The following is a 13,742-nucleotide window of genomic DNA, read 5'->3' as shown; positions in this document are numbered from 1 at the left end:
TGAAAAAAAAAAAAAAAAAGCACGCCTCGGTGGCCGCGCCGCCATTGGTGGCTTCCGTGCCCCGCCCTCCCGGCCCGGCCCCTTTGCCTCGTTCAGCCAATGGCATGGCGCGGCGGGCGAGTTCGAATGGTGGGGGCGGGGGCAAGGCGCGCCGTGTCAGTTGAGCGCGAGATTCGAAGCGCGGCGGTTGGCGCCTGTGAGGCGGAGGGTCGGCGCTGCCGCCATGGCGCTCTCCTCGCTCCAGCAGCTGGAGCTGCTGAAATACGTCGAGCTCCAGCGGATCGCAAAGGCCGCCGGCCTGAAGGCCAACCTCCGGGTGAGGCGGGGGCAGCTGCCGTGGACCTGAGCGAGGGGGGCCTGGGGGGAGCTCCGGGTTCCCGTCCGCCTCTGGGGCTTCCCCGGGAGCTGAGGGGAGCGGGTGTCGTGCGGGGGATGTGCCCCGCCCGTCCCCGGGGACGTCGTTCTCCTTTCGGCTACCGCGCTGGCGCAGCCTTCGGGCCCCGTCCCCGCCTGGGGCTGGCGGCGGCGCTGGCAGGGACGCAGCCCGGGCCTGCGGGGCGGCGGTACCTTTGCCCTGAAGCGTCCGGGAGGACGGACGTTCGTTCCCGTCCGTCGGGCGGGGCGCCGCGCCCCTACACCTCCGTGACGGGCGTACACTCGAAGAAAAGGCTGGTTACGTGGGGCTCCGTTTTTCCGGAGGCATCGGGCGCGGGGATACCCCACGGGGTCCGCCCGCAGCTCTGCGAGCGCGTCCCTGCCGCGCGCAGCACCGCGGGGTCGGCCGCCGGGGCCCGGCTTGGCCCGCCCGCCTGCGCCCGCGAGGGCTTACCGCGCTGTTCCCCCCCCCCCCCCGCCCCAGCCAACCGCGGATGGCTGTGGGGTTATTTTTACGGCTAGGAGTCGGAAGAATAGTAGCAATAGGGTGCCTCAAGGGACGAGAGCGTGTGCGTTTGTTTCCCAACCGTGGTTAAGAACGAGGAATTCAAGCGTGCACCGATGCCTTTTGCTTGGAGCTGCAGGTTTAGGACAGTGGCCTGATCTCTCCTGGTAGGCACTGCCAGGAAATCGCTCGGCAGCAGTCGGGCTGCTGCACTGCCAGCGGGAGAAGGCATAAAACCTTCAGAGAAAGAACATCCACGACTTAGGCAGACAAAGGAACTCATTGTCCTGACAGGACTAAGACTTCGGCTTGGGGTTCTAGTTCGGGGTTATTTCCTTCTTAAACTTCTAGTTCAGATTTGATTTAATGCTGACCTTTCCAATTAGGTATTCGAGAGTCTATCATAGTCTGAACTATCAATGATGTAATTTTGTTGTTGTTATTGTTATTACTGTTGAATATATGCAAGGGGTGATAACAATGCTTTGCATTTAGTATGGGCAAGACAGAAGTTATTGCAGAAATTTGATACAATTTTAATTCATGTTCAGCTAGGCAGTGCTGCTAAAAACAGTCTGTCTCGTTCATCCTTGCACAATTAAACTTTCTGGAAAATAGGCAGACCGGAAGAAACCTAGTCAGGGAAATTTGTCTTTGTGCCTCTGGAGAATATGCTATGTATTTATCTACAGCCTCAAGCACTTTCTCTAATTTGTCTGACTTGAATGAAGCTCTAGGCATGCCTTATTCTGTTGGATTTGGGAAATGTTCTGCTTGTTTGTTGGGTCAATTTATAGGACACCAGTTGGGTATACGCAGTTTTTTGTTCGATGACTTAATGCAATATTTGGTTCATACATTGTTTTGATTTCTCTCCAGGCAGACAAATTGTTGAAAGCACTGAAGCAACACTTCAATGGAACAAAACAAGAAAATGAAAATATGGTAATAGACGATAAACCAGTCATTCTTTTTAAGAGAGATAGCTCTACCTTTGTAACTAGTAGAGCAGGGCATGTACTGAAGGTTGTTTTTTACCGTGATGTGAACTGCAATAAAAATACTTTTTTTTACAATACAATTTAATTTTTTTTACAATACAATTTAAAAATACTTTTTTCTCAGTAGTGCCTTTAGTTTAATACACTCATGTACTGATAGAAACAGATGTGCTAATATTAGCTTTGAAGTGGCCTCCTATATGACCCAAAGCTGATTTCCTTTCAGCTGCCAAAATTAACAACGTATTTTTTCAGCATCAATTATTCCCTGTGAACAGTAGAATTTAATTTCCATTGAACAAAACTTAATTCTTGCTTGTTTAGCTCCAGACACTAGTCAGTACCAGATATAAAAATATTTTATTCCTGTTGCAGGCCTAGATGAAATGGACTAGATACTCATCAGAAAGTGTTTTGCACCTACTACAATTTGCTTATACTGATGCTATAATGAAAGCGACACAATTGTGGTTTCCTTTATTCATCTCTTAGTGTATTGTTTCCTTAGCATTTAAAAAAAGTTTTCTGTAAGCTCAATTATTTTGTTGGCTATAGCGATGTTTTTTGTGGTTTTGATAGAAAGTAAATTGGGATCTGCATTTTCTAAAACATGTCTCTCTTCAAGAGCTTCCTTTAAAATCTTTAAAGGTTTGAGGAACTGGTATAATCCTTGTCAGCTTATTTTTAATTTTACTAAGCATGGAAGAGGCTCTAATTTTTTGGTGAAGAGTATTCCACAGAAATGTACAGATCTGTGAGGGTCACAGCATTATGCAAGTCAGATATCAAGTATGAAGTATTAGTTTTTTATAATCTTATTAAAATGCTATATAATTAAACAACTGTAGGACTTCTTTTTAAAGTCTTTAAACAATAAGCTTTGATGTTTAGGGAAATATCTAGATATTGCCAATTTCTTGATTACTATGCTACTAATTGGCATGCTACTGTTTTTCCTCTATGTGAAATACTTTTTCCAACAATAAAATTAAAAGTGTCTCTTTGGAGTACCTAATTTATGTTTGTGTCAGATATGTTCCATATTATAGTATTTTTCTACTACAGGACTCTGAAAAAAGTGCATCTGCTTCCATTGAATCGGATGAACTGAGCAATCAGGAGGAAGTTATGCCTGATTCAGTGTGCTTTATTACAAAAAGACGTGGTAAAGAAAAGAAAATAACCAGAAAAAAGAGGAACTCCAATGAGGAAACTAATACCAGTGAAGAAAATGCAGGGCTTTCTGCTGAGAAAGAGGTGATTTGTATTGCTTGTTTTGTGTGCTGGCCACCCCCCATTCCCCCAAGCATAATTTAAACATACTCGATTTGTTCTACCACCATTTAGCAGGTGGTATACATTTTACACATACATATGTGTGCGTGTGTACAAGAATTTCATGTGCAAATGTTCCAATACTGGTCTTTTGTACTTTGTAGCACTGATTTTTGTCTATCTTGACGATGTGCTATTCCATAATGAACAGAGATTACTTGTTAATCATTACTTCAAGGAAATAAATTAAATCCCTCTAAGAAATATAGAATTCCAAACACTTTGTCTGATCTAGTTCATCATAAATTCTGAAACTAGTCTAATACTCAGAACACTGTCTAAAATAAGGTTGTTTTCACTTTCTTTATATAGAAAAGATTAACAGAAATAGGATGATTTCCTAAACCTCACAGTTTCTTAGTTCCCACTCCTCTCAGTGGGTTCTTTATTCTTGGGTCGTATGACTGAGGGAGGGGAAGGTTCAAGGTGAGATGGGGGTAGAATTATTTTTCTCGAGAATTACATGCAAGTAGTGGGTGAACTAGGAACTCTGTGAAAGACTTTTACTGATTTAGAGTTAGGGGAGGGAAATGAGAAGATGAGGAGTGTTAGTCTGTTAGTGTTAGATAGGGAATTGGACAGTAACCAAAGCTACTAATAGTAAAAAGTAACATAGCTAGTGACTTTATTCTTACTTGCAAATAAGTAACTTTTGTCAATAAAGGCAATTTTATACTAAAATGTTAGAGCTGTGCAGGTAAAAGCTTTCTAATATAGATCCTGTTATTTCACAAACAGGTAAATATTTCGTAAGTTAATTGACTTGAACTTCAGAAATCTCTTGCTCAATCTCCTGATCAAAGCAGGGTCAACTATGAGGTTAGACCACAATGCCTAAGGCTTGATCTAATCTGATATGGAAAACCTCTAAGGATGGAGGCTATACAACCTCTCTGGGCAACCTCTTCCACTGACTGTTCTCAGAACAGCCGCCTTTCTTTATATCCAGTCGGAACAAACTGTTGACATGAAGTTTGTTTAAACCGCAGGAGCATTCTGAAATGAAAGAAAACGAAGTGCCTCGGGGTGAGCATGAAAAAGGACAGAAGGTACTCCAAAATGAGGAGCAACTAACTAAAAAGAGAGCTATTGAGAATCCAGGGATGGGTACTGGTCAGAAAGAACAACCAGAGAAGACTTCTGCTAAAAGCAGTGGAGGTGAATGTAAGTAGAAAATTCCGAAAAAGTAAGTTTAGTATTTGTACTACTTAAAATGCACCTTTTGGTTATTTTATTATGTCTGCAAAGATTTTTGTGGCATGTCTGGTGATCAGTACCTTATTTGGGGATACCAGAAAAAAATCTCTCACTTAAGTTTGTGTACTTGTTTGTTTACCATACTGTAACACAAATCCACAAATTCTGCAATGTAGGAATTCCGCTGACTCTGACTTCAGAACTCTGGACCTGATGCTCTTAGTGAAGGAGTCCTTGAAGGTCTGAGTGTATTTGAGCCTTGCACCTTGTTTAGGATCAGTGCCTTTTGGAATACCCCTGAGATGCTACTCAGCTCCTTTGAAAAGGGGCAAAAAGGGAGAGCTTCTTTCCTCATGCTTCATTTTTCTCTTCCTACAGATGAACAGGTTTTGTCATTTTCTTCCCAGGAGTAAAATTAGTGGAAAAGGACATACAACCAGAATCCTTTATAATTTGTTTAAACTGCTTAACAATATCTGAATGTATTACAGTGGATCGTTTTTTCTCTCTGGCGGCATTTTTAGACCTTCAAACATGATGATGCTGAAAATATGGATTAATTTCTCCCCCACTCTGTGCATGCAGCTGCTGTGAAGAAATGAGTTTGTCTGCCCAATGTGATAATTTATTGATATTGTGGGTCTGACATACCATTATTTGCTCCTGTTAGACTAAGTGTACGTAGTCCTTGAGCTGTATTATGGATATTCTTGCTGTTCAGTAGAATTTACAGAGACATTCTTATTGGAGGCCATCTATAACTTTGAAACTAATTTAGAAAATGAGCATTTTTGATGAAGGTTCTTTTTAAAAACAGAAGCAACAGAGTATGTAGAGGATGCTTTGGTTGAGGCTGCATTCATCCTGACAGTTGCCACAGTACTCATCTCTTCCTATAACTGTAATTATAAGTATCCTTACTGCTTTCTGGTTTTTTGTGGTTTTTTTTTTCCCCCTCCAGTAATTTCAAACAGCAAGAGCTGTGTGATGGAAAAATACTATGCCTGCATTTAGTGTTGAAAAGCTGATTTTTCAACAACTCTCCATTATTTACTTCCAGTGACGATTTCTTTCAATACATTGAGGTCATCCAAGTTTACTTTAAAGGGGATGTGAATTGATAGAAAAGCAAATGTTTGCTTTTGATATGCAAATATTGAACTCTATGTGAAGTCTTTACCTGATTTTTTTTTTTCTTAATAAAATAAAATCAATCACTAAAATGTGAACATGAGCTTAATACTATACCTGAGAGCAGGGATGATAAAAAGAACTTAGACTGTGTATATGTATATAAGGCAGTGGCAGAAAAGCTGGCCAAGAGGTATTTCTTCTTTGTTTCAACACTTAAAAAACACTAGCTTATTAAACAGATCAATACCTGTGAATTTAAAGTTGTTTTTGCTTACCACAAGCATAGCTCTCTTGTTAACTTCCCCTGTAAAATACTTCACTATCGAAAGAAAATAACCTAGGATGGCTGTAAGATTCACGCTGGGCTTGTTTGTCAAGACATGCTGTTACTGATGTACCATTTAAAAGGTGTAGGACATGTCTATTCCAGCTGACGTTTTTATTTATCAAAACCTAAACCCACTTTGAGGTGATGAAGTGTGTTTTGGAACAAATACTTTCAAAAAGGTGGTGATGACATTAAAATATTTTCCAGGAGTTCTAATGATTTTGTCTAATCTTACTGTACCAGGTGATGCTCCTCATGCAGGAGGGAAGATCCCTTTATATGTAGGCCGTGCGTCTAGGTCTGGGAAAACAGGAATGAAAGCTACTACACCAAGTAAGATAACCTACCACCTTTAGAAATAGATGTGTTGTCTGTGTGTGAAGGGAGACCTGACTTAGTTTTTTACAACCCAAATTTCTATCTCTGCTTGAAGAAGAGAACATCTGCTCTTTAAAAAGCAAGCAAGCAAAAAAAGTTTCCAAAGGTTACATTTTAAGGTATATCTTCCAACTTGTCAATTCATAGTAGTAAATGACTCACTTGTACGTTATAAAACTGGTTTATCGAACACTTTGTCGTTTGGATATAACGCTTGCATTCATGATTTTCAAAACAATGAAGAGCAGGAAGACATGCTATTACTCCTGCTTGTTTAGTTTTCACTTTATAAACGATACCATTGTGCTGTATTACTATGTATTAGGTCACTTTAATCCCTTCGTAAAATACATTCATTCATTTAAAATCTAGAAGTATTTCTTTTTTCTCTTTAACTGCTGAATTTGGGAGTTGGACTAGATGAACTTTAAAGGTCCCTTCCAACCCAAACCATTCTATGGTTCTCCAGAGCAAGCACCAGGTAACTGGCTATGTAGCCAGTGAAGTAGATTCTATTTCATGCTGTTTGGTTACCTGTGCATACACAACCTTTAATTAGAGGGATACCTTTTTTTTTTTGAGGCCATAACAATAGGTGTTGCAAGATTCTTCTATTAAGTAGTAAACTTCCTTAGGAGCTTATCAGATACGTGACTCCTCTTATTTTTGGAACTTGTTAGACTTTAAAAAGTTACATGAGGCTCACTTCAAGAAAATGGAATCTATTGCTGACTACATTGAGAGGAAAAAAAAAATGATTGAAAACTGCAGCAGTTCTCTCAGCGAAGTCAAGGTCAGTGATAACACAAGATGATGTCCGTTGTTCCCATGTCCATGTATCGCCAGAGCCTCTCTGTAGAGTCTCTTTAGAGCAGTAAGTAGCTGGTCATGTGTGCATGCAGTGGAATGTTAATGATTCATGAAATTTAACTGCAGTCCTATATAACTAGTTATACATAGTTATCTGTATATAACTTGTATAGTTATGTAAGTTTTAATATATTAACAGTGTATGGCTATAAACAATTATAGGAACCAACAAATAACTTGTCAGTTTTGAGTAAAAATAATTATGTCACAATCACTTTTGTGAAGGATCTCCTGGAGCTTTTGCTTACAACTGTTTGAATTGCTGCAAAACTTAACCAAGGGGATGGGTTATTTTTCAAAGAGTGGGAATTAAATATTTAAGTTCCTCTTTTGTGCCTTAAAGAACCATTGTCCAATGACTGTGTATGACTCCCCTTTAAAATAGATACAGTATCTGTTGTTCTGATTCTCAGTTTTTGTATTTCATTCTTGCATGGGTGAACACTACTGATAGGGCCTCTTTCAGAGCACGGCAGACCTTAGAAAAGTGACAGTAATGTGTCATTGAATATACGAATGAATATGTCAGTGGACATATCAAAACAGTGACACTGAAACTCCTGGACACTACATTTCCACGGTGTACAGTGTATCAACATATACTTAAGACAAATTACTTTTGGCAGGTGCTGGCCAAAAAATCGAATCACTTAAGAGCATCAGAAAAAGGCACTCCACATAACAATTCTAAGGTATGTGTTTTCAGATCAGGTTAATAATAACAAAACTACTTATGTTCAAAGTACGCTTTTAAAGAAAAAAAGGGGAAAACTGAAGAGGCTGTATGCTTCTGATTCACTGTGTGTTTTCCCTTCCTCTTAGCTGCTTTCCTGATAAATTTTTAGCAGAGTGTGCTAACTCATGATTTGCTTTTCCCTAGAAACAAACCAGTGGTAAACCATGTTTATTCAGCCCAAATCCAGAAAGAGGGCGATTCTCCGCCACCTGCACTCCTAGTAACCTCCGGCGCTCACCACGCAGTTCTCTGAATGCTGCCAGTCGGAGCATTTTATCTAGGAAATCTTCATTTAATCCTTCTGTCCTTTCAACATCCAAAATGAACGTCAGGTAAAAAGACCAAACCAAAACTACCAGTGAGCAATTTGGTATGGTACACATGAAATAATCAACACTGACTGTGATTCGACTGCATTATTTGTATTCCAAACATGAACTATGTGAGACTAATTCTGATTACTAACTTTCAGCCTAGCTTTATGGTGGGTTTAAGCCTTACTGTGTTGTTACGATCTTGATTCATCGTTTTGATGTCTGATGGTGGAGGAATCTTGCCTCTCTTTCAGCTTTCATTTTGCTAAACCAACCAAGCCAAATCATTTTTCTTCTCTTACTGTGTTAGTTTTTCCATTTTGTCAGGCAACATAATAGTGTCTGTTTATATCTGAATTAATTTCTTTGAGATTACTTAACTGGAACTGTATGCAGTATTTCCAGGGGAGTCTCGCGATGGGCTCATCATTTGGGGTTTTTTTGGGTACTCTCTTTTCCTTTTCTTCCCCTTGCCTCCTCCCCAACCCTTTCCATGTGTATATATATGAGCATATAAGCATATATATGATAAGCAGGGGCTCATCTTGTGATTGAATACTATAAGCAGATTGTTTCTAGCAGACGGAAACCAAGCTGACACCAGAAAGTTGTGATGAATTGCTAAATGAATGAGCTCATACTCAATGCTATTAAACCTCATCTCATTTCCTTTTAAAAGACCACATGCACTTTGTTATTCCTACACAGTAATCTAATTCTCTGTTATGTTAATATTTCCTGAACTTTCCTTATCAGTAAATTTTATTAGCTTATTACTAATTTTTCTGAAGTTTTGAACAAAAAAACCTTTTAAAAGAAATAATCAAAAGGACAGTCCCTATGGTACTCCATTGATAAATGCCCTTTTACCCAGTGAAAGTCCTTGTCTCTACTACTTCTTTGTTGGTTTCTAACTATTGTACTAATTCCAGCTGTATTCAGTTTACTTACCTTTCCACAGTGACTGAAGTTCAGAGTTAGACATTCTATGATTTACCCTTATCCTTTTCCCCCTGCTAACAATACCTGGTTAATCTCAGGTCTCAGTGGTGTTACTTTCTATGTTGCTGATAACCTTCACTTCTCAACTTTTGCGTGCCAAGATTATAGCTGCTGGGACCTTTTGTCCCTGAATAAAGTGTGTGTGGGGGTTGTTATTATTAAGTCAGGTAGTGCGACTTCTAATATTGACAAGCCCTAATAAATAATTATGGGATTTGTAATTTTTGCATGCAGTTCTTTTGTCATTGCAAGGTCAAGATTACAGATTCCTTGTAAAACCAAGCTCATAATCTTACTGGCTTTGGTCCTACTTTTGAATGTGCTATCTTTCATTGCAATAGGTAACAACAAATGAAAACAATATTCATTCTGCCTCTGGCTGGGTGATCTTCATTGTCTTCACTGCAGCCCTACTTGATTCTTAGCAATATGTAAACCAAAATGACACTTAGAGAATTTGCTTCCCTTCTGTTTGTCCAAAGATGCACTGAGGTGGATCCTGCAAGCTGTACTTCACCCATGAATTTGCTAGCCCTCAAAACACAGCTTTCTGCAAAACTTACTCGCTGTCTTTCCACGTCTTGCAGGCTTTCAGCGTATTCTCAGTACCTTTTTGATAAGGCTATTACTTCATGCAAGATTTTGAATTTTCTTTCATATGTTTATATATATATGTACACATACATAAGTACATCAGCTGTGAACATCTTAGACGCAGGAAAACTTTCTACCTGTAAGAAATGTAGAATGCAGAATCTTCTGTATTCTGTAACATTGCTTACGTTCCTTGTAGATGACTAATTTTGTCTTCATATTTCTGATAATTTTCAGGTTCTCGGAAGCCACAAAAGATAATGAGCATAAACGCTCTCTTACCAAGACTCCATCTAGAATGTCTCCATACCTGGAGGAGATCTGCACACCTGATAGCCAAAAAAGCTGCAAATTAATAAGTCGGAAAAACAGCAAGGGAAATACAAGAAACAATGATCTGACTGCATCAAAGGGTAAAGTGGATGGTAAATATTTAGCTTTTTCAGACCCTGGCCTTTTGTCTTACTAAATTATTATATACATTTTTTATAACCGAATGTCATTTAGACCCAGGTTTGAATTTCATTCTCTAATTTATGACAGATTCTTTAGAAACTGCAGTAGTTTTGTTGTTTCCTTTGGTTTCCAGTGTTTTACCACCTAACCATTTTAGTCAAGACTTAAACACATGGTACCTAGCTACCTACAGAAAAGCCTAATATAGGATGTAGGGGATAGAAATCATTCTAGAACCTTGGACTATGTAGCAAAAGATTCATAGAACAGGCATGGGGAGATCCTGTCTGCGGTGGGAGGAGTTCCTGGTGCCTTCTCAGAGGTCTCATTCTCCTTGTGGGATTGGCATGCACCAGGCTTCTAGCTGTGTTTTGGGACAACCTGTTATTATCAGTCTCAGCAACCCTGATTAACTCCAGAACCAAAGGTCTGTAAGAAAAAGCAGAAGTCTTCTGGTTACTAACGATCTCTGCACCAGCACAGCTCTACTACCTAACAGCTGATACCCTAGCGTCACAAGTACATTAGCACAGGTCAAGAACCCAGAGTTGCCTGTCTTGCTGCATGACAATATAGAATTTTTTTTTTAGGGGGAAAGAAAAGTTCCACTGCTGATCAGAAGCTGGTGTGTTCCAGAAGAATGCTGCTTTTTTTAATGTGAAAATCCACTTTGTTCCAAATAAGCATAGAGACCAGGAAACACAATTTGCCCTGAAGGACTAGGAAAAATACATGAAGCTATATATGCTACCGCATAGCACGGTCAGAGCAAAAGGGCTAATATGCTGCAACCCTTGCTCTCTCCAGACCCAAAGGCTCCCTATTTCAAGTGAGCTGTAATTGTGCAATTCTGTCTTTAGAGGTAGCAGGGGGCAGCATTTAATGGCTCTTTTGTCTTGATAGTTGTAAGGTGTAACTTGCTATGCACAGTGATGTTCTTGCTACTGTAATTAAGTATGATATGTTGATGCCTTTTGTAGTCATCACGCCCTTCAAGTTTGCAGCTCACTCTGCAGAACCCACCAGCGCAAAGAAGACATTTGATCTCAAAGCAAGTCTCTCAAGGCCGCTTCGGTATCAGCCACATAAAGGTACTGTGATCCTGTGCAATCAGTGTTCGTCATACCCCTTGTGCTCAACTGCTCATGAAGTCAGGCATTGATACAAACTATGACACTGCAAAGTTTTCAGTCTCTCTTCCTGCCCCTTTCCCCTCTTCTCTGGATTCCCACACATTCTGTGGCCTCACATTAAATTTCTACATAATATATGCTCTAAGAGCCTCTCTGCTGAAGAAATAAGTCTGTATGACCAAAAGTCCATAAATATAAGAATAAACATCCTTGTATTCCACTGAATACATGTATGTACAGGAAATATGAGATATTCCTTTACAAAATGAGGCTTATTTTTATTTTACTGATTTTTTTAAAGTGCACTATAGTGTGGGGAGCTGAACTTTTGTGTGGTAAGTGTTAGTTGTAAGTACAGTCACCTGTTACTACTTACAGAAAAACTACCTGTAGGGCATGTGCTGGTGAAACTGATAAAACAGCTGAAGAGGCATTTCATCTTAAAGTTAACCAGCAAAAAAACAGGCTAGCTAGTATAAAATTCATGGCAAGATGTTAAGCACAGAATTACTCAACTAGTAATTCAATAGTCTCTCTTTTTGCCCCTAAATCGTAGGACGACTGAAACCTTGGGGAGAATTTAAAGAAAATACTGTCCTAAATAAGTCTGTGGGTAGCAACGTGCCTTCACGTAAGAAAGATTACAAACAGCCGCATCTCCAGACAAGGTTAGTACACCATTAACTTTCTATGAACAGTGTTATTTAAAATAATATGAAGACTCATTTGTCTTTTTGGGATTTAAATATGCAGTTCGGGACAGAGTATTTTTATACAAAGCAATTTTTGCCTCCAGTAGTCTGTCTAGTATCAGAAAGGCCAACAAAGAGGGTAGCTATGAATCCGATAGACTTTTATTCTGTGAAAGCTGTCAATTCTAGTGTTTGGAGATTTACCTTCCCCTTGGAAGAAGCTGTGAATATTGACATGTTGTTACCTCAAATGTTAGACCTGTATGTCTAAGCAGGAGTATTTGCCCAAATGTTTGGATTCGTCCAAAATGGAATGGTGTTCTCTGCCTGTGGCAAATGCAGCACACTGGTTACATAGGTGTTAAGCCCTGGTCGGCTTCAGATTCCTTTGGTTGCTTGTGTCTCTACCTTTCATATAGCTTGATGTGGTCTGTCTCTCTTCTTTTTCCCCTTCAGGGAAGAAAGGCGTGAGAAACATGAGCAAGAGAGAAAAAAGAAAAAGGCCCAGGCTCTCGGAAACCGTAGAGGACTATCTGTGGGTTAGAAGGACTTAAGAAGTATCTAAGAAATCAGTGTAAATACTGTTCCTGTCATGTAAATACTTGTGCTGTCTGTGTATGGTTCAGGTTGCTATTAGCTAGTGGAATCCAGAGAGCATTGAAAGAGACCTTAAAATGCATCTGAGCGTAATGTTTTAGTGATCAACTTCTCCAACAAGATGAGAGTTCTAAGCTTTTAGGAGCTTACAACTATCTCTAGTTGCTTAATAACGTTTTTCATTTAACTAAAAAATGTTAAAGGAGAAAATGTAAGTGGAAAAAAAGATGCTCAAGAAGCCTCCTTGCAACTTAGAACAGAGTTCTCCAACAGCATGCGTTTGTTACCCCCTAGAATGCACGCCTTGGATAGCAGCTTGAACAGGAGTTGGAGACAGCTGCTTGCCCTGGTCTCCAAATCAATCCTTAAAGTCGGTAACAACTGTTAAAGCAATTATTCAGCATTTCTTATTGCATGCCTATGAAGTAGTAGGGAATTTCCACGAGGAGAAAAAATATGCAAGCTCTCTGGAAAACTAAAAGCTTACAGCATAATGTAACTGTAAAATAACATATTTTTTAAAAGTCACAACTGAAAAGTGGCTTTACAAATTACTGACTGAATGCTTTGAATAGTTAAGGTTGTTTTGTTCCTTTCTATGGTAAATAGCAGATGTTAACAAAATTATTCTGTTTTTCATCTCTGGTTACAGTAGTGTTGAGGCACATTCATTACCTTAGATTTAAAAGCTGTTGTTACTTTTAAAAAAATACATAGAAAAGCTGTCTGGATTTATTATGAATGGAAAGGTAATTTAGCAGTTGTAATCTCAGCTAGAATTTTGAGCAAATAATTTGTTTCAGTGAATTTAGTGTCTTATCAAATATATGCTGAAATGTCAAGAACAAGCAATTTTTTTATGAAATTAATGGGGGGGGAAATAAATATTTTGTATATATCCTGTTTATCACTGGTTATCATCTAGTGTACTATGTATAACTACCTCCTTAGAGTAGCACCAGTTTTGTTCACGCTTGTATTTACTACTCTGTGTCTCTCTTTTGTGATGAGTTTTCCTTACTGATTAGCCCACCTACCACTTCATGAAAGTATGTTTGTTCCAGTATCTTTAGAAATGATAACCATCACCCCTCT

The 13,742-nt window shown here is 39.5% G+C and overlaps 1 protein-coding gene across 2 annotated transcripts; it reads left to right on the top strand.

Annotated features, from left to right (window-relative positions):
• Positions 1-223: 223 nt before the first annotated feature.
• NUSAP1 (nucleolar and spindle associated protein 1) lies at positions 224-13,608 on the top strand. 2 transcript variants are annotated; one of them, XM_059819984.1, is made up of 12 exons: positions 224-316; positions 1,760-1,825; positions 2,947-3,138; positions 4,206-4,380; positions 6,119-6,208; positions 6,934-7,046; positions 7,750-7,815; positions 8,004-8,191; positions 10,007-10,182; positions 11,206-11,316; positions 11,915-12,026; positions 12,507-13,608. In XM_059819984.1, the coding sequence occupies exons 1-12, from the start codon at positions 224-226 to the stop codon at positions 12,592-12,594; spliced, it is 1,470 nt and encodes a 489-aa protein (XP_059675967.1). In that variant the 3' UTR covers positions 12,595-13,608. The 2 variants fall into 2 exon arrangements, with proteins under 2 accessions (XP_059675967.1, XP_059675966.1); XM_059819983.1 differs by having other exon boundaries at positions 10,007-10,194.
• Positions 13,609-13,742: the final 134 nt, after the last annotated feature.

Source organism: Gavia stellata, chromosome 7 (assembly GCF_030936135.1).
Source record: "Gavia stellata isolate bGavSte3 chromosome 7, bGavSte3.hap2, whole genome shotgun sequence".
Classification (NCBI taxonomy): domain Eukaryota; kingdom Metazoa; phylum Chordata; class Aves; order Gaviiformes; family Gaviidae; genus Gavia; species Gavia stellata.
The sequence above is the reverse complement of the archived record's forward strand: the minus strand, read 5'-3'. Positions and strand labels throughout refer to the sequence as shown.

What these genes read in the sequence shown, in the direction of transcription:
- NUSAP1 (XM_059819983.1), top strand. Translation starts at nt 224, where the DNA reads ATGGCGCTCTCCTCGCTCCAGCAGCTGGAGCTGCTGAAATACGTCGAG. An exon ending in AACAAGAAAATGAAAATATG is followed by an intron (nt 1,826 to 2,946) that starts GTAATAGACGAT and finishes TTTCTACTACAG; the next exon opens with GACTCTGAAAAAAGTGCATC. An exon ending in GGCTTTCTGCTGAGAAAGAG is followed by an intron (nt 3,139 to 4,205) that starts GTGATTTGTATT and finishes TTTAAACCGCAG; the next exon opens with GAGCATTCTGAAATGAAAGA.